Source organism: Ranitomeya imitator, chromosome 5 (genome assembly GCF_032444005.1).
Source record: "Ranitomeya imitator isolate aRanImi1 chromosome 5, aRanImi1.pri, whole genome shotgun sequence".
In the NCBI taxonomy this organism is placed as follows: domain Eukaryota; kingdom Metazoa; phylum Chordata; class Amphibia; order Anura; family Dendrobatidae; genus Ranitomeya; species Ranitomeya imitator.
The window spans coordinates 331,380,150-331,401,511 of record NC_091286.1 but is presented as its reverse complement, the minus strand read 5'-3'; the positions used below and the strand labels follow the sequence as shown (position 1 = coordinate 331,401,511).

General features: G+C 43.5%; 1 protein-coding gene across 1 annotated transcript in view; it reads right to left on the bottom strand.

Annotated features, from left to right (window-relative positions):
- Positions 1-21,362, bottom strand: part of MDN1 (midasin AAA ATPase 1) — a 335,477-nt gene that overhangs the window by 93,313 nt on the left and 220,802 nt on the right. The window contains exons 59-64 of the mRNA XM_069726361.1: positions 21,168-21,338; positions 19,952-20,166; positions 18,982-19,372; positions 2,562-2,671; positions 1,070-1,778; positions 787-948 (exon numbers count right to left, since the gene is read on the bottom strand). Of these exons, the coding sequence (XP_069582462.1) occupies positions 787-948; positions 1,070-1,778; positions 2,562-2,671; positions 18,982-19,372; positions 19,952-20,166; positions 21,168-21,338 (1,758 nt within the window). The remainder of the gene's footprint in view (positions 1-786; positions 949-1,069; positions 1,779-2,561; positions 2,672-18,981; positions 19,373-19,951; positions 20,167-21,167; positions 21,339-21,362) is intronic.

Below are 21,362 nucleotides of genomic sequence, written 5' to 3'. Positions count from 1 at the left end.
AAAAAAAAAAAAAGGACGTTAGGTATCACAGTAATCAAACTGATGGGGATGGTCATATTGAGATCTCATTTTGACACCGTAAAAATTCACATAAAACAATGTCAGAATTGCCTTTTTTCCCCCCACGATATCTCCCCACTAGAATTTTTCTTCCGCGTTCTCCAGAACACTAGTAAAATGAATGGTGTCATTCAAAGGTGCAACTTGGCCTGCAAAAAACAAGCCTTCATATGTCTATGTGGACAGAAAAATAAAAATTATGGCTCTGGGAAGAAGGTGAGGAAAAAACAAAAAGGCAAAAATGGAAATTGGCTGCATCATATAGACGTTAATGTGCTAGTGAAACCTGCCTCATGACTCGCTTCTTAAAGTTTTAATGGAAAGAAGCATCGCAGATTATAAAAAAAAAACTAATATTTATTTTTTATGGCGGGGGAGTGATTGCTGTTTTTTTTTTTTTTTTATTTTAAAACTTTAGTTGGTTTCCCAAAAGGGGACAAAAACATGTCTGAAATCAACTGTGCATTTGTTATATTGTGAACATTTTCTGCATTGCAAAGAGTTAGCCTTTTAGGCGTTGCTTGACGCTGTGTTTGGGGCTCTTAGACTTGTCATCCAAGTAGCATGGTCCCAGGTTGTTTTCTCTAGAGCATGTTGTCTCAAACACTACAGTGTTTCAAAGTAAAACCTACACTGGTGGGATAATTCACGTGATGTCCAATTCATGCTGCCCGTGGTGTGGGCAGAATGAATCTCCTATTGGTTCACTCCTTACGAAAATTATACCTGTTCATAAACTGGAAATCGCATGCGGAATTCTCTTTCCTCCTCTTCATTTTCTGCAACTCCTGAGCCAAGACTTTTGCTCTTATATTTATAGAGGCTACTTTCTTGCTCTTCCTGTTCTTTAGCGATCTGCTCTTGCTCATCCCACTCATTAATGATGGCCTACAAAGAAACATACATTCTAAAAGAGCAGTACATAAATCTATAAATACACATTCTAATTTCTAAAGTGTCATATCTAATTAAAAAAAAAAAACACAAGCTTAAAAAGTAAAACACTGACCTGACATATGTGCCTGAAAAGCTTCAGAGACTTTTCTTCCATTTCCCCTTTGGAAAGAATATGGCAGCGCAGGTAGAGTAAACCATTGACAAGCAGCTGCTCCTTAGTTAGGCAACAACTTAAATCCTTCGCTTGGGGTGTTTGGTCTTTACAGGGATATTTTTGAGACAGTTTTTTAAGGCTTTTCAGAATGTCAAGGGAACCAACGGAACACAAACTGTCGGCGTGTGAAAAATACGTTGGAAATGCTTCAGATGTCGATGGAAAAGCAAGAAGCGAGGAAATTATACTTGTTATTTTGGGGGGCGAAATTAAAGCACTGTTCATTGTGACGTAGAGCTCAGAGGCTATTACCCTCATGCCATGTTGCACTTGCAAAATGGCAGCTTGAAGAGGAATTACTATATCTGGATAAAGGGAATACTCCTCTGAAAGACGCTTCCGGAATTGTTGTTGGGATCGTTGCCACGTGACCTCTTCAGACAGCAGGTTGAGCATACCTTGCCGTGACTTTGTAGCCTTCCCGCTGAGGGCTTTAAGAAGACGTGTAGAAAAATCCTGGATAGAAGACATCTTGCCAATGCTGTTGAGGTAGTTATGAATGTCCTGGTGCAGGGTGTTGTACGTTGGACTTGTGGGGCGGTAGGCCTGCTTTTTGGAAAGATCATAGATGAATGCTTTCAGTTTCTGAATTCTTTGTAGCAAAGACCTGTGGAGAAATAGAGTAATTTTAAAAAACTTTCAATGAGTTCTTAAATATATAAGATAATTTTTTTGAGTGCCTGATTCAGGTTTTGTGCAAGTGCCCAGCCTAGTCAACATGCCGCCACCAGATATTAATTCAAGCTGCATAAATTATCATAACAATAATGATCTCTTATATTGGATCTCTTGGATGCTGGTGCACTTTAAAAGTCCACATAAGAATTGCTGCATAATCCAGCTACTAAAGATAAAGCATGTTTTTTTTCCCTTTTTTTCCCCTTCTATTTGAAGTCAGGGTAATACTCATTGAATGCAAATAAAAAACTACTTTCAAGCAGGGCTACACAGCTATTCTGACATCAATCAGACCAAGATACCCATTTAATAATGTATGTAGTTTGTAATCTGGGGGCAGTTCATCAGCTCAAAGGTGTAGAAGACATATTGAAGCCAGGCGTGGTGCATGGAGGTATGTAGCTGGCTCCTGAGCTGAAACCATTGAAGAAATAATGGAAAAATCCAGTACCCGCAAAAAAATAAATAAAACAACACATTTAAGTATAGCTAATAACAAAGAAAAAATGAAGACCGTATAGATATAACATGGTGGACATCGGGTCTACAGACTCTTAGTCTTAACAAGTGTTTGTCTTTGGTTTTCGCCATATCCAAATTAATGTGATGCTTTTGGCGGCTGTTGGATTTTTCCACCATTTCTTCCACTGTGAGAGTGTGGAATGTGTGCCCAGGATGTAGGGGGTTAAATGGTCAGAGATCACAGGCTCACCTTATATGTGGATGATTATGCTTTTTCAATGCATCATCGCTAAGCTCTTGTCCAGTAAGAAGGCTACATGACAAATTCCGCGTCTTCCACTCAAGCTCTAATTCATGCAGCTAAAAAATAAAAAAATGGATATTTAGTCTTAATACATTAACATATATTACAGGAGAAAACAATTACAATACTGTTAAAACACAAAGGAATATTATAGTAAATTTAAACCTACACAAATCTGCATCCATTTTCCACATGCAAAATACATAAATTCCAGTGCCAATGTTGTGGATGGGATTTTATGACCTCTCTCTCACATGCTGGGCAGAAAACCTATGGCATAAAATGCTAAGTGCTGTGGACTTGACACCTGCCAGCCTGTCAATTTATAGGTCAAATTATTTACTGCACATTTTAACCTTTGCATTGCTTAGGATCTGAGGTGTGGGGTATATTCACAGCAAATATGTCCAAAATGCAAGTATCCTTAGTACCAAACTCATTGCTCAATTTAACATGGCACATGATGATCAACCCCCTATTTGCATATTATGTTTTTTTTTGTTGCTATTATTGTGACACCCAAGCCTGCTGGCAGAATGAGTCAGACATTAATTCTATCGAATTTAGTGTTGGTAGAATGCAGACCTCGCAGCTTTTTAAGTTTCATCAGCTTTTATTAGTTAAGGCTACTTTCACACTTGTGTCGTTTGCTGTCCGTCGCAATGCGTCGTTTTGGAGAAAAAACGCATCCTGCAAAGTTGCTCGCAGGATGCGTTTTTTCTCCATAGACTTGCATTAGTGACGCATTGCGAGGTACGGCCACACGTCGCATCCGTCATACGACGGATTTGTTGTGTTTTGGCGGACCGTCAGCACAAAAAAAAGTTCCATGTAACTTTTTTTGTGCTTTGCGTCCGCCATTTCCGACCGCGCATGCGCAGCCGAAATTTCACCCCCTCCTCCCCAGACATTACAATGGGGCAGCGGATGCGTTGAAAAACTGCATCCGCTGCCCCCGTTGTGCATTTATTTCACAACGTCCGTTGGTAAGTCGGGCAGACGCATAGCGACGGGAAATTGAGAGAACAATCTCCTTTTAATCCACAAGTGGGGAGGAACAATGGTGTTGATAAAATCATGCTCTTATACCCTGCAGAAAAAAAAAGATAAAGTGGAACAGAGCCTCCTAAGTCCATTGTTACCTGAAAGTATAAAGGTACCTTCACACTGAGCAACTTTAGAACGATAACGATAGCGATCAGTGACGTTGCAGCGTCCTGGATAGCGATATCGTTGTGTTTGACATGCAGCAGCGATCAGGATCCTGCTGTGACATCGCTGGTCGGAGCTAGAAGTCCAGAACTTTATTTCGTCGCTGGATCACCCGCTGACATCGCTGAATCGGCGTGTGTGACGCCGATCCAGCGATGTGTTCACTTGTAAGCAGGGTAAACATCGGGTTACTAAGCGCAGGGTCGCGCTTAGTAACCCGATATTTACCCTGGTTACCATTGTAAATGTAAAAAAAAGAAAAAACACTACATACTTACATTCCAGTATCTGTCGCGTCCCCCGGCGTCAGCTTCCCTGCACTGTGTCAGCGCCGGCCGGCCGTAAAGCAGAGCACAGCGGTGACGTCACCGCTGTGCTCTGCTTTATGGCCGGCGCTGACACAGTCAGTGCGGGAAGCTGACGGCAGGGCACGTGACAGACACTGGAATGTAAGTATGTAGTGTTTTTTTTTTTTTTTTACATTTACAATGGTAACCAGGGTAAACATCGGGTTACTAAGCGCGGCCCTGCGCTTAGCAACCCAATGTTTACCCTGGTTACCCGGGGACTTCGGCATCGTTGGTCGCTGGAGAGCTGTCTGTTTGACAGCTCTCCAGCGACCACACAACGACTAAACAGCGACGCTGCAGCGATTGGCATCGTTGTCTATATCACTGCAGCGTCGCTTAATGTGACGGTACCTTAAGGGTCGCTCAGTGTTTCTGTTGTTCCTTCTTCCAGGGTAAGCTCAAAATAGGCAGACAGTGGCAAAAGAAGCAACACTGTAAAGGTACCATCACATTAAGCGACGCTGCAGCGATATAGACAACGATGCCGATCGCTGCAGCGTCGCTGTTTAGGTCGCTAGGAGACGTCGAACACTGTTACAGGTGAACGATGCAGGAGCGATCCAGTGACGTACTTATCGTTCTCGCTGGTTGTTCGCTCCAAGGAAAAACATTGCAGGCATCGTTGCTTTTGCTGTCAAACATGACAAATCACGCCGACCTGACGACCAAATAAAGTTCTGGACTTTCAGCAACGACCAGCAATGTCACAGCAGGATCCTGACCGATGCTGCGTGTCAAACACAACGAGATCGCTATCCAGGACGCTGCAACGTCACGGATCGCTGTCGTTCTCGTTGGAAAGTTGTTCAGTGTGAAGGTACCTTTATACTTCTTAATGGGTTCAGGCAAACCCTCCCTTGCATGCAGGTCAGCTCTCACTCAGGCCTATTTGTATACTGGCTGTGGACCTTGGGGAGAGATTCAGTGAGCGTGGGTACAGCAAAAGATGCATTAAAAAAGGCTACAAAAGAGCCAAGCAAACAAATAGGACCTCTCTTTTATCCCAGGACCAATTGAAACACACGTCTGGAAATAAGAGGACAGGAATAAATGGACAGCAAGAAGGAACTAGGTTCATCACCACGTTTAATGCAAACTGGGATGAAATAAGGTCTGTCTTGTCCAAACACTGGCCAGTCTTGAAAACGGACCCTGTCCTCAGTCAGCATCTATCAATTAACCCACTCATGACGGCCAGACGGAGTCAAAATTTACGTGACATACTAGTCAAAAGTCACTATGTGGCAAAATCCCCCACCATTTTTGGGAATAAAAACTCAAGGACAGGTTTCTTCCCATGTATGGACTGTTTGGCGTGCCAAAATCATCAGAGAGCAACATCTTTTATGTCCTCGGACGGGTCGCAAAATTTTAAAATCAGAGAATATATTTCTTGTAAAAGCACGTATGTTATATACTACGCAAAATGTACTTGCGATCTAGTCTATGTGGGACTGACCTCACGTGAATTGCGTGTGAGAACACGCGAACACGTGAGAGAGATTATGGCAGCCAAAAATGAAAGTGAGGTGGGTAATTTGAAAACGATCCCGAGACATTTCCGTGAGAAACACAATTGTAATCCGAATGATCTTAAAGTGTGGGGGATTGACAGGATCCATGCTGGTATAAGAGGTGGTGATATTAAACGCCTTCTCTTTCAGCGAGAATGCAGGTGGATCACGGTTCTTAATACACTGGTTCCCTTTGGGCTCAATGAGCAAATTAGTTTTGCCTCTTTCTTCTAGTCTCGTTTAATCATGGTATCTGGACTTGGTTTTTAAGTCTGTGTGTGTCCGTGTAGTGTTATATTCATATTCTGTCTTTTTATCTTTACTTTTAGTTATCTAGTATGGGACTATCTTATGACCAATGTCTACCTCACCGTGGAATATGACCATGAAAGCAGCAATAATTTCCTCACATCAATATGTGGATATCTGGATCACGTTTTTCATACACTGTACTTAATATTCGTTGTTGTATTTTGCTTAAGTACTGTTATTATTATTATTTGTGTATATGTGAAGCATATGTGTCTAAAATATGGATTTGTTTGTGATTATATATTGTCTGCACAGCACTTTGCACTTTAGTGAGCTATATACAGCGCATTAATCTATATGATTCATTTGCATATGAAGCATGTATGTCTATTAAATATACCTGCTCTTATGATCTATATATTAGTTTGCACAACACTTCGCACTTTTGTTGTATATGCATTGCTCATCACTTCATATTGAGCGCAACACTGACCTGCTTCTGTGTTCGTAGGTACTGTGGGGACGTGTGCGCATGCCTGTGACGTTGGCGTGACGGTGCATCTTTGCCGGCGCCCATTGGGTGAGGCGGGGTTGTCATGGTTGCCATGGTTTTGGCTTCTCTGGCGTCTCGCAGCGCTCGGGAAGTCGTGCGATGATGCTAGTTCCGGCGCTGACGACGGTAGCGCATGCGCAATATACACGTCTCCGCAATGATTTCCAGGTGTGGTAGCATTATAAAATCCGGGTAGTGACACACGCTGTACGGCCCCCCGAAGAAGCCTATGCGAAACGCGCGTAGGGGCTGGCAATCCTCACATCCACACCACGACTGACATGGGTAAGGTCCAGTCCTGTATACCGTCTGTGACAGTTATTTTCACATAGGTTCCCAGTGGGACTGAATGAGGGTTTTTTTCACTTTTGATAGACTTGTCTTACGCTTTGAACCTTGGACCTTAAGTCGTACTAGCTTTTTGGTGTGGTATGTGATTGTTATCTGTACCCTTCACATAAGTAACCCTATATGTATGATAGAATTTTACCTATTGCTCTTTTGATTGTATGTTACTACTTAATAAATGTTTGAAATATTTTATTGATCTATTTGGCAGCGTTTGGACTCCTTTTTTCTAATTATTTATGCTATTTGTATACTGGGCAGGCTCTTATTTTCTACACTCTTGTTTGAGTCACATCTCTGAAACATGGGTTTCCATGCCTTTGGCGTTTTTCTCCATTTTTCTGGTCCCCAAGAAGAACCTGACAAGCAGCCTTACCCTTAAGTACCTCAATACTTTTTATTTTGGTCATGGGTTGATACCTTTGGATGGAATCACTGCAGATGGTGATCAAATTCTCTTTCAACAGTAGGTTTCTTGGATACCACTATATAGTAACAAAGTTATTAAGGTTGAAGAAAGACTTTAAGTCCATATAGTTCAACCCATAGCCTAACCTAACATGCCCTAACATGTTGATCCAGAGGAAGGCAAAAAAACCCCATGAGGCAAAGAGTAAGCTCCACTTTGGGGAAAAAAATTTGTTCCCGACTCCACATACGGCAATCAGACTAGTTCCCTGGATCAACACCCTATCAAGGAATCTAGTATATATACCCTGTAACATTATACTTTTCCAGAAAGGTATCCAATCTCCTCTTAAATTTAAGTACCGAATCACTCATTACAACATCATACGGCAGAGTTCCATAGTCTCACTGCTCTTACAGTAAAGAATCCGCGTCTGTTATTATGCTTAAACCTTCTTTCCTCCAGATGTAGAGGATGCCCCCTTGTCCCTGTCTCAGGTCTATGATTAAAAACATCATCAGAAAGGTCTTTGTACTGTCCCCTCATATATTTATACATTAAAATAAGATCACCCCATAGTCTTCGTTTTTCCAAACTAAATAGCCCCAAGTGTAATAACCTATCTTGGTATTGCAGACCCCCCAGTCCTCCAATAACCATGGTCGCTCTTCTCTGCACCCGCTCTAGTTCAGCTATGTCATTCTTATACACCGGAGACCAGAACTGTACACAGTATTCTAAGTGTGGTCGAACTAGTGACTTGTATAGAGGTAAAATTATGTTCTCCTCATGTGCATCTATGCCTCTTTTAATTCATCCCATTATTTTATTTGCCTTTGTAGCAGCTGCCTGACACTGGCCACTGAATATGAGTTTGTCATCCACCCATACACCCAAGGTCTTTTTCATTGACAGTTTTGCCCATAGTTTTAGAATTAAGCACATAGTTATTCATCTTATTACTTCTATCCAAGTGCATGACCTTACATTTATCCCCATTAAAGCTCATTTGCCATTTATCAGCCCAAGCTTCTAGTTTACATAAATCATCCTGTAATATAAAATTGTCCTCCTCTGTATTGATTACCCTGCAGAGTTTAGTGTCATCTGAAAATATTGAAATTCTGCTCTGAATGACCCCTACAAGGTCATTAATAAATATGTTAAAAAGAAGAGGGCCCAATACTGACCCCTGTGGTACCCCACTGCTAATTGCGACCCAGTCCGAGTGTGCTCCATTAATAACCACCCTTTGTTTCCTGTCCCTGAGCCAGCTCTTAACCCACTTACACATATTTTCCCCTATCCCCATTATTCTCATTTTATGCATCAACCTTTTGTGTGGCACCGTATCAAAAGCTTCTGAAAAGTCCATATACACTACATCCACTGGGTTCACTTGGTCCAGTCCGGAACTTACCTCTTCATAGAAGCTGATCAGATTAGTCTGACATGAACGGTCCCTAGTAAAGCCGTGCTGATACTGGGTCATGAGGTTATTCCTCTTCAGATACTCCAGTGTAGCATCCCTTAGAATGCCCTCCAGGACTTTACCCACAGTAGAGGTTAAGCTTTCTGGCCTATAATTACAGAGTTTAGTTTTTGTCCCCTTTTTGAATATTGGCACCACATTTGCTATACGCCAGTCCTGTAGTACAGACCCTGTTATTATGGAGACTTTAAAGATTAAAAATAATGGTCTATCAATGACTGTACTTAATTCCTGCAGTACTCGGGGGTGTATCCCATCCGGGCCCGGAGATTTGTCCATTTTAGTGATTTTTAGACGCCGATGTACTTCCTGCTGGGTTAAGCAGGTGACACTTAATGGGGAATTTTTGTTATCACTGATCATATTGTCTGCCATGGAATTTTCTTGTGTAAATACTGATGAAAAAAAGTCATTTAGCATATTGGCTTTTTCCTCATCCACCATTTCACCCAGACTATTTTTAAGGGGGTCAACACTATCATTTTTTAGTTTCTTACTATTTACGTAGTTAAAGAATATTTGGGGATTTTTTTACTCTCTCTGGCAATGAGTCTCTCTGTCTCCATCTTTGCTGCCTTGATTTGCTTTTTACAGAATTTATTTAATTTTTTGTATTTATTTAATGCCTCATCACTACCTACTTCCTTTAATTCTCTAAATGCTTTCTTTTTGCCACTTATTGTTCCCCTTACAGCTCTATTTAGCCATATTGGTTTCCTCCTATTTCTAGTATGTTTATTACCATACGGTATATACTGTGCACAGGTCCTATCTAGGATGCTAATAAACGTCTCCCATTATCTTTGTGTATTTTTATGTCTCAGGATATCGTCCCAGTTAATTGCACCAAGATCATCTCTCATCCGTTGGAAATTTGACCTCCTGAAGTTTAGTGTCCTTGTCACCCCACTACTACACATCTTATTAAAGGATACATGAAAACGTATTATTTTGTGATCACTATTCCCTAAGTGACCCCCAACCCTTATATTTGATATGTGGTCTGGCCTGTTGGTTAATATTAGTTCTAGCAGTGCCCCCCTTCTTGTTGGGTCCTGAACCAGTTGTGAAAGGTAATTGTCTCTCATAGTTGTCAAAAACCGATTGCCTTTGCTGGAACTGCAGATTTCTGTTCCCCAATCTAGTTCAGGGTAGTTGAAGTCCCCCATAATAATGACTTTTCCTTGAGTCTCAGCTTCTTCTATTTGCTTTACGAGGATATTCTCCATTGCTTCCATTATTTTTGGACATTTATAACAAACCCCTATCAGTAATTTATTATTTTTCCCTCTCCCCTTATCTCCACCCACAAGGACTCTACATTTTTATTAGATTTACCTATATTATCACGCAGGATGAGTTTTAAGGATGATTTTACATATAGACATACCCCTCCCTCTCGCCTATCCATTCGGTCATTTCTGAACAGACTATAACCCTGCAAGTTAACAGCCCAGTCATGGCTCTCATCCAGCCATGTTTCAGATATCCCCACCATGTCATAATTATGCTCCAACAACATTAGTTCTAATTCGTCCATTTTGTTGGCAAGGCTTCTGGCATTAGTATACATGCACTTGATGTTCCTCTCTGTACCTATTCTTTCTTAAATAATTAACTGTTCTAACCCCACCCTCCATGCCACCGCCACCCCCAACTTCCTTATTTGTGCCCAGGTCTCTATCTGCACTATCTTCCCCTCCTATAAAATGAATACCCTCCCCCCAATCCTTAGTTTAAACACTCCTCCAACCTTCTAGCCATTTTCTCCCTCAACACAGCTGCACCCTCCCCATTGAGGTGCAGCCCGTCCCTAGCGTAGAGCCTGTAGCCAACTGAGAAGTCGGCCCAGTTCTGCAGGAACCCAAACCCCTCCTTCCTACACCAATTCTTGAGCCACTTATTAACCTCCCTAATCTCCCATTGCCTCTCTTACGTGGCACGTGGTACAGGCAGTATTTCAGAAAATACCACGTTGGAGGTCCTTGCTTTCAGCTTGCAGCCTAATTCCCTGAAATCATCTTTAAGGACCTTCCACCTACTTCTAACTTTGTCATTTGTGCCAATGTGCACCATGACCGCTGGGTCCTCACCAGCCCCTCCCAGTAATCTGTCCAACCGATCAGCGATGTGTCTGACTCGAGCGCCAGGTAGGCAGTACACCGTTTGACGATCCCTGTCTTTGTGACAGATTGCCCTATCTGTTCCCCTAATAATTGAGTCCCCCACTACCAGCACCTGTCTGGCCTGCCCTGCTCTCCTATTTCCCTCCTTACTGTAGCAGTCATTCCTCCGGCTTTCAGAGGACATGCCTGGCTGCAGCAGTGCTACCCCTGTACTGGTACCTCCCTCATCTGCCAACTTAGCAAACTTATTGGGATGTGCCAGATCAGGACTAGCCTCCCTGGCACTCTTCCTTCTACCCGCACTCTTCCTTCTACCCGGCCTTCTAACTGTCACCCAGCTTGTTACTCTACTGTCCTGCAGCTCCGTCCTACCATCCCCCACCTCATCTATCCCATTGAGCGTCTGCTCAGTAAGCAGAAGACTTTTCCATATTGTCTATGGATCTCAGTGTTGCCAGCTGCACATTTAGATCCAGAATCTGGGCTTCCAAATGCATAACATGCTCACATCTCGCACAGCAGTATGCACCCTCGACCGGCTGATCAAGGACTGCATACATGTGGCAAGACGTGCACTGGATGGCATTAACAACAGTGGAGCACATTTCCTAATGGGGATTGCACCAGACAGAAAAGTTAAATAAAAAATAAAAGCAAAGTATCAATAAAACACAGACAGCAATTCAGTAATTCTTCCCTTGGAAACTCCCTGAATCCAAAGTCACTGAATCACAAGTCACACTTACCGCCGTTCACACTTACGCTCAGGTCACACTCAGCTCATTCACACTCGCTAAGCTGAAGATGTAAAAGATTTTTTTTTTCTTTTTCCCCTCAGCAGCAATCCACCTTGCTGTTCAATGCACTTCCAGCAGTGTTTCCTCTGCTTTTGAATTCAAATCTTTTCAGATTGTGGTGCTTCTCTGAGCTCCGGCAGCTAGTGTTGTTACTATGAACAAAGACTTTTTTGGTCTAGTGGGATTTCAGTTTAATACAGGGAAAACAATATTCTGGTAATGGTCACCTTCTGTTTCAAAAACATGGACAGCTCTAAAACTATCCTGGACATAGGTGCCAATTTCCTCACCCACAGCAGGACAAGTCCTACCAACAGTACAGATTATAATAGCATCCCTGAGCTTGTCTTCCATGGCGGCCATACCATAAACATAGTATCACACCTTCCCACTTCATTGAGTAATTCTGGCCCTTTGGCCAAATCTTTAGACTCTTTGGATTATCCATCATTGTTCCTCTGCTGGCATGTACAATGTACTCTCCAGATGAGGCATTCCTAAAGCCAATTCTTCCAAATACTTCACTGCATAATCTTCACAAGATTGCACATACCAACTTTCCTATGGGCTTCGTATTGATCAATGAACCAGTCTCTTGGAGTTTAGTCTTCCATCTTTTCAAAGTTTCTACATCTGGGGGTAATATTGTTGAAACTAATGTCCTGAAGTCTTGTTGTTTCAATGAATAAGAAGGTACATACTAAAGGCAAAAAAAACATTTACACCTCAAGGCCTAGAAGTCTTCTTCCTGCCAGTGTGAAGAGAAATACCTTCTCCTGTCTAGAAATCTGTCTTTTTGACACCAGCTTGGATAGTTATCGCTTATAGAAGACTTTGTCAGGTCTTTTTGCCACTCCTATATTAACCATGATAGTATGCACTCTTTGGCATCCCGTATTAGTAGTGGATCAGAAAACCACTTGGGCCCTGTTTATTTTGCTCCCCCACCATGGCAATGCTCTATGATAGCCTACTGTTTTCTGTACACTCCACCCCACCACATAACATGGGTGGAAAAAAAAAGTACTGTTGTGTTGTGTCACCTGTAAAATTCCTTTCCCACTGAGTTTATTGGGAGGCACAACTGCCAACAAGTTATTTCTCTGTACTTAATTTGGGATATTTCTGGTTTTACTGGGAGGGTGCCTCATGTGCTTAGATGTTGATTTTCTGTTTACCTTTTGGTTGCTTCTACTACATATACAAACTGGTTAACACTTTCCAGTGTTTGAAAGGTAACACTTTTGGGTTAGCTTTTTAAATGGTAGGTCAACTATTTTAAAGGCAAGTAACAAAAATAGGGATTTTTGTGTACTCACTGTAAAATCCTTTTCTCCGAGCCAATCATTGGGGGACACAGACCATGGGTGTATGCTGCTGCCTCTAGGAGGCAGACACTAAGTGATACAAAGAAAATTAGCTCCTCCTCTGCAGTATACATCCTCCTGCTGGCTCTCAGCTAACCAGTTCGGTGCAAAAGCAGTAGGAGATCAATAACAACATAAGGGCATATAGCATGTCACATTATATATATGAGAGTATAGCATGTCAAATTATAAAACAAGCACAAGCTAATAATAGGGTGGGGGCTGTGTCCCCCAATGATTGGCTCGGAGAAAAGGATTTTACGGTGAGTACACAAAAATCCCCATTTCTCCTACGCCTCATTGGGGGACACAGACCATGGGACGTCCTAAAGCAGTCCCTGGGTGGGGACAACATCAGATCAGGCCCCGTGTAACCGCTACTTACAAGTGCGACACCGCGGCCTGCAGAGTCCGCCTACCCAGACTCACATCTGTGGCAGTCTGGGAATTATAGTGCTTCAAGAATGCATGCATACTGGACAAACCCGCAAGCTTGCAGGACGCCTGGTGTCTAGATTCCAAGAAACCTCGATAGACAGTGAGATAGGCGGACATCTAACATAGAAGGATTCCTGGATGGTGTAACAAATCCACCAAGCTAACATGGCCGATGAAAAGGCTAAACCCTTCCTGTAACCGTCAGGAAGCAGTCCTCTTACAGTGAGGTAGCCCAAATAAAGTATCCAACCTTCGGAAGGATGCCGTCCTTAAGATGTACCTACTCAGAGCACTCACCTCATCCAGAATATGGGGAATCCATTCCGTTATGTGGACTGGTGCCAAGAGATGAGGGAAGAACGATGCCCTCATAACTGTGGGAATACAATACCACCTTGGTAACAAGGGATGGGGATTGCCTGTAGACAACCTTGCCTTGATGGTAATAAGGGAAAAGGTCTGAAAGAACAGAGCGGCTAGCTCCTAAGACTCGTCAGGATGAGGAGATCGCAGAGAAAAAAGGGCGATGCTCCCTAATAAAGTCTGTCCAGATCAAAAGCAGTCTACTGTAAGACTCCCAGGATCATTAAGGTCCCAAAGATCTAATGGTATGCGATAGGGAAGAACCACATGTGAAGACTCCCTGCGAGGAAGTCCATATTTGCAGTTTTGTTGCACTAAGACGGAAAAATACTAGTTCAACAAACGAGAAAAAACCTGACATGGTCAGTGCGGATCTCCTAAGATCACTGAGGCCCTTCCTGCTTGCAAAAAGATCTCGGAAGTAGTGGAAGAGGGGTGAAAGAAACTGGTACCATGTAAGAACCAGAGCATGCACTGCGATGGCTTTTGGACCTGGAGGCCGAACCATGAACTTAATTGGCGTTCAGTCTGGATTCCATCCGACCTACATCTGGAGTGCTCCAAAGACGGATCTGATGGAAGACTTCCGGATGAAGTTCCCACTCACATGAGGCGGGACCCTGACGGCGCCCGCCGCCCAGAGTTTTACACCAGAGATGTGTAGTGCCGAGATCACCAGATGATAGATCGTGGCCCAACAGAGAATGTGAGGTACCTCGGCCATGATGCCTGACCGTGGGTACCTGCTAGATCATTGACGTATGGCACAGACGTGGTATTGTCCGATTGAAATGGATGGGGTGACCCGCCAGAAGGCAGTGGACCTGCTGTAGAACTAGCTGTACCGTTCGGGCCCCCAGAACAATGATCAGGAGGAGAGGACTGGCATCGGTAGTCACTAATAACTGGGAGAAAGGATCTTCCCTGAATAAGGAAGGAGCTCAGGGACTACCCTCTGAAAGCCTGATTGACCTGCACAAAACGAGAGGAGCGAAGGAAACCACTTCTATTGTCGTCACCAATTTTCCTCAGAACACTCCTAGCAAATCAAATGGAATGAGGGAATGAGTGAACAAATGCGTGAGCTCCCTGTTGAAGGGCCACGGCCTTGTCTCAAGGGAGAATCACAAAACTTCTGGAATAATCCAGGATCATCCTCAAAAAGGATCTGCTGGGCTGGAAAAGTGGAAAAAACTTGTCTAAGTTTAGCTGCCAGCCCAGGAGAGAGAGGGTATCGCAAGAGATATAGGCGACTCAGCGCAGGGCTGAAGGAGCGGCTAGAAAGTCGTCCAGGTAGGGCAGGACGACCACGCCTCTAGGGTGCAAGAGCAACATGACAGCCCCATAACCCTTGCGAACACTCTGAGTGCGGTAGCAAGGCCGAAGGACAAGGTAGTGATTTGAAAATGCTGTTCGCGAAAGGGAAAGCGAAGGAATTTTGAAGAGGGAAAAACATAGGAATGTGAAGGTAAGCATACAGAATGTCGGTGGATGCCAGAAACTCCCCCATTTTCCATTGAAGTAATAGCTGAGCGTGAAAACTCCATCCGAAGAAGGGGTAACTTATCAAGCTTGGTAGAAGTTTGAGGTTCAGGGTCGGTCTTACTTTTCGGTCCCCATTTTGGAACCAAGATCCCTTAGATCTAGACCGTCCTGGACAACTGATCCACTGCTGGTTGGGTCTATAGGAAATCAAAATAGTTAAGGTCTCTGACCAAGAGACCGTTGCTCTAGCAACACATGCGGCGACTAAGGGAGGGTAGAGCGCTGAACTGGAGGCCGCAAGACAGAACTAACTAGATTTGACAGTCGGTTGCATTTTTAATTGATGACCCATCGGGGAGGGATACTGGTAGGTATACCACAGGAGATTCTACCCGGTTAAAATGCCAAGTGGCAGAATGCGAGGCTGCATGCAGAAGGAAGAAAAACCGTCTCTTACTATTTTGACTGTGCAGAGTTAAAATGATGAACCCTCGATCCACCATCCTCTTAACAGGGAAGTGCAAAGGGATCGTCCGCCTTCTTGCATTATCTGCTAAATAGTGGAGATGCAGAGGGGGTGTTCGGACGCCAAAAAAAGGAGCCTCTGTACATCCACAGAGTTAAGGTCCCTGGGTGGACAGGGCTAGTTGTCCGGCGTTAGGCCTGGCTGTAGAAGAGGATACATGGAGGCGACACTCTGTGTGCTCGTCTATTGATGGTGTGGGGAGATCGGTGTCCTTTAAAAGGACCCGTCGCCCTTAAGAATCAGACCAGGCATGGCATCTCACGTCTTAGGGAGGGAGCACCCCGCGAGTTTGCATATTAGCTGAAAAAGAATACCGCGCTTGCAGAGGTTTCTGTCCAGTGGATCGCTTATCCGGACACACTCATGTCCAGGTGAATGGCAGATGCTCTGCGAGGGAGTTTAGGTTCCTCATGAGGGACACTGTGTGATCTAGAGTAGAACCGAAGTCCTCGTCAATGTACAGAGATTGGTTAATGATATAAATAGGCAAATCCATCCTTTTCTGAAGTTCTGGTGAATCCAGAACCAAGGCAATATCCGATCCATATTCAGAGACTTGTTCTCAGCAAATCATTGGTGAGGGATCAGGAAATGAAACTTCCTTTTTCAAGGCGCGTGTACGTTTCTAGAATACTTGCGGCCCCTGCTAGCCGACGGCTTTAAGACCAGGAAATACTGGACATGTGCCTTTAAGATCAGGAATACTGGTCATGTGCCTTTATTACCAGGTAATACTGGTCATGTGCCTTTAAGACCAGGAATACTGGCCATGCGCCTTTAAGACCGGGTAATGCTGGTCATGCGCCTTTAAGACCAGGAATGCTGGTCATGTGCCCTTAAAGGGAACCTGTCACCCCGTTTTTTCAGTAGGAGATAAAAATACCGTTAAATAGGGCCTGAGCTGTGCTTTACAATAGGGTATTTTTTGTCCCCTGATTCCCTACCTATGCTGCCGAAATACCTTACAAAAGTGTCCTTTTTCGCCTGTCAATCAGGCTGGTCAGGTCAGATGGGCGTGGTCATTCTCCCCCACATCTTGCTTATGTTCCCGTTGGTGGCGTAGTGCTTCTCGCATGCGCAAGTGCCGAATGCACTGCGCAGCTGTAGAAAAAGAGCACGCTCACCGCTATTCAGCGGTTTCTCGGCGGGCGCGGCCATCTTCCTGAGGCCACGCGTGCGCAGATGGAGTCTCCTGCTTCCCGGGGCTTCAGGAAAATGGCCGCGGGATGCCGCGCGTGCGCAGATGGACATCGCGGCGGCCATTTTCCTGAAGCCGAGATTCGAACTCGGCTTCAGGAAAATGCGCCTTTAAGGCCAGGAATATTGGTCATGTGCCTTTAAGACCAGCGAATACTGGTCGTGTGGCAGGAAATACTGGTCATGTTAAGTACAGGGGGAAAATGCAGGGGAAGAGAGCAGTACTTCCTTACCCAGATGCAGAGTCGTTGCGCCCCTTTAATACAAAACCACAGCGTGTGTGTGTGTGTGTGTGTGTGTGTGTGTGTGTGTGTGTGCCGGCAGGGTGGACCAAAATGGCCACCGGAGTTGCAGAGGTGGTTAAGTCTCGCTGAGAGCGAGAGGCGCCAATTCGGGGGAGGCGGGCCACAGACGTGATGTGGGCGGAGCCTCGTGTCTTCCATGAATAGGCCCAAGCCGGGGCCTAAATTTCTGTAGCCAGCGTGAGCAATACCAGCATTGCTGAGGGAAGCAATCGCTCCAGTGCCAGGGAAGAAGCGCCAGAAAAGGTGGGCGGAGCCACCTTAGTGCGCCATTGTGCAGGTGCGGCTCCCGGGATGCGGCCTACATATCGGCCGAAGCCAGGGGCTGCTCGGACGCCATAGAGAGAGGCCTCTGTACATTTATGGAGTTCAGCTACCGATTGCACAGGGCCAGTTGTCCGGCTATAGGCCTGGCTCCAGGAGAGGATACATAGAGGCGAAACTCCATGTGGTCGCCTGCTGCTGGTGTGGGGAGATAGGGACTCGAAGGAACCGTCGCCCCTGAAGTGATCTCAGGCTTGGCTTCCCACTTCGCAGGAGAGGGTACGGGGAGGTATACTCGCCGTGCTCGCCTGTTGATGGTTCGGGGAAGATCGGAACCTTGAAAGGATCCGTCGCCCCCTTCAGGCTATGTGCACACGTCAGGATTTCTGGCAGAAATTTTCCTGAAAAAAACCTGACATTTCTGCCAGAATAATAATAATAATTATTTATATAGCGCCAACATATTACGCAGCGCTTTACAAATTATAGAGGGGACTTGTACAGACAATAGACATTACAGCATAACAGAAATCACAGTTCAAAATAGATACCAAGACGAATGAGGGCCCTGCTCGCAGCTTACAAACTATGAGGAAAGAAGAAATCCGCATGCGTTTTTTTCTGCGTTTTTGATGCGTTTTTTTTTGCACGTTTTTGATGCGTTTTTTCTTGCGTTTTTTCCAAATGCATAGAATAGCGGGGAAAAAACGAGAAAAAAAACCGCAAAATTAATGAACATGCTGCTTTCTTTACCGCGATGCGTTTTTTTCGCGGAAAAAAACGCAGCACAAAAATTGCAGAATGCATTCTAAATGATAGGATGCATATGTCTGCAGTTTCTAATGCGGTTTTACCTGAACCTGAACGTGTGCACATACCTTTACTCTGTTAATTAAAAAATAAAAATTTACAGAAAAGTAAAAAATAAAATAAAAACATTGGGGTCTGAACCAGACCCATGTGCCTCCTACAGACACTAAGCAAGAACTGGTTAGCTGAGAGCCAGCAGGAGGGTGTATACTGCAGGAGGAGCTAGCTTTGTATCACTTAGGGTCAGCCTCCTAGTGGCAGCAGCTTACATCCACGGTCTGTGTCCCCCAATGAGGCGAAGGAGAAATGTATTTTTTCCTCCCCATAAAGTTATTTTCTATTCAAAATCCAATCATTACAAAAGCAGAAAACCTAGCATTCAAACCTTGATTTAAGAAACATATACCAATACAACAGATGTCCACATCTGGTTCCATCAGTAAATGGAGGTCTATAGAAAAATTCTGCATATGCATCAAGTGCTCTCCTTGTGCGCTCGGTGAATGTGCGCTGCAATATAGCCCTCACCTACACATTTGCATAAGTCCTATACTTATTTACCTCTTCTTCTGCATACTGTAACTTGTATTTTCGTTTCACTGCTGGATCAAAAGTAGTTACTGGAAGCCAAAGATGAATCTGCAGTATACCCAAATTAATCCACAGAGGCCCACGATGTGCGGCTTCAGAGGCCTCAACTGATTCATCAACATCATCAGGATGAAAGTGCTGTAAGCATGTCAGTAAGAGCTTAACAATGTTTTCAGGTAATCTTTCCTCACTAGACCAGTCTCTTAGGATATCCTGAATATAGTAAAATGCAGAAGCATCTTTCTGTGGCAGATGGTGACAATATTGCAAAAATTCTTCTTGCAGACTTTCTGGTACAAGGTCTTTCAGAGCAACAAAATGGTGATAACACACAAGGCCTTGAAGTCTGGAATCGGTGTTTCTGTAAAAAAAAAAAAATTAAATAGTCACAGTCCATCCTTGGCATATGTAAATGCAATATTTGGTTAAGGCAAAACATAAGCAAAATATACCAAAAATTTAGACAAAAAATGCAAATACAGCAATTAACCAGGTCCTTAGTGTTATGGGTTTTTTTTTAGTTTGTATTTGTATATTTTCGATTTGCGCTTCTAATTTGCATTTTTATATTTAAATTCATGTGCTTGCTTAATTTATTTATTTATTTTTTTAAGATCGTCCCTTGGTGGATGTTTGGGATGCCCAGATGTTTTCGGCCGATTCATCAACTGTAAAAAGTTAGGTCACCCCATTGAAGTGATTTTACATTTGAAGTGTTTCCGCAACTTTTGTGCCACCTAGCGGAATGTGCAACTTTTTGCAGAAAAAAGTCGTAAACCAGGTTAAAGACAAAAATGAACAGCAGCCTTTTTTTTTTTTTTTAGCAAAAATAAACACTTGCAACATTTTGAAGAATCTGGTACAAAAAATATCAACACTAAAATACTAAAAAATAACTTAACAAAACGCAAGTCATGAATCAGACCCCATGGTCCCATACCTAAAATTTGCCAATGAAGAGATTGCCATATTTGTCCAGAGAGTGGAGCTGATTTCATGCAGTTGTTGAAGTCTCTCAACCCCTTCTCCAAGGCGCACCCGTGAAGTCAGGAGGACTGGAAGCTCATTCATATCACATGACAATGCCTTGCTGCAACCTGTCAGAACTTCATAGAAGCATTTTGACAACACAGCTCTGTTTAAAATACCAGGACCCTGAAAAATAAGATAAAGACGTATTAAGCAAAATACATAAAAGCATGATTTAAAGGGAATCGGTCTTAAGGATTTCACCCGTCAAACCAGTGTTGTATGTAGCATGGGGCAGGGGAGGTGGGCATTTGCCTCGGGTGCAGCCGGCAGGGGTCGAGTGGTGGTCTGAGAAATGTCCTAGCACAGTGGCATTTTACCGTCACAAAGGAGTGGGATTTGACTGTTCTCCAAGCTGATTGTCAAACTGACGGCCAGTTCAGAGAAGCTGTAAACCGCAGGCTTACTGAATTCAATTTTACTCACATCTTTCAAGCGCGAGTCCAATTTAAGTCCTGACCTCTGGCACATATGGGTCAGGGCAACGTCAGCAGAGTGATCAAGTCAGCTGATGATGCTATTGACATCACAACTGCACTGCATAGGCAGCAAGGTAACTGCTCCAAAAGAGCAAAAGACACAGGCATTTTATTAAGGGACGGAAAAAGTGTGAGGAGACAACAGTATGAAGAGGTGGATATGTATGAGGAAACAGTATGGTGAGGAACAAGGTAGGAGATGTGTGAGGAGACAGTATGGAGAGGAGGGTGGGAAATTTGTAAGGAGAAAGCATGGGGGGTAGGTGAAATGCATGATAAGACCATAAAACTTCTAGGATAAGATACATTCTAATTATCTGAGAAAAACTGAAGATTTTACAACCAAATTTATACAACACATTGGGGAAAAATTGGCAGCAAATCCTAAAGTAAGAGTCTTTCCCATTTATTAGAATAGGTGAAAAATGTTACAAAATCACTGAAACAATTAACATACAGATTTGAAACGATTTCAAATCTGCAGTAAGAAAAATATAAGCAATGCGTGCCTGATATTAAAAATACTTTGCTGGCACTAGGAAATCCTTCCGTTTTGCAGAAGAAGAAAAAAATACACGACAAAAATGAAGCAAATACTTAACGTGTGCACATACCCTTATAGAGTTGTGCAGTACATTTTTTACAAACCTTCATAGAGAGTTCCATGAGAGGTTGGGGAACATTTGCATCGTCTGGGCAGGTGTGTACTTTCCAGGATGACCAATAATCTGGGTCAGTGGTAACAGTACTATTCCAGAAAGATGACAATACACTGCTGATCAACTCTGACCGCAATAACGCAACATCACTAGAGTTAATCTGCAATTAAAAAAAAACAAACAA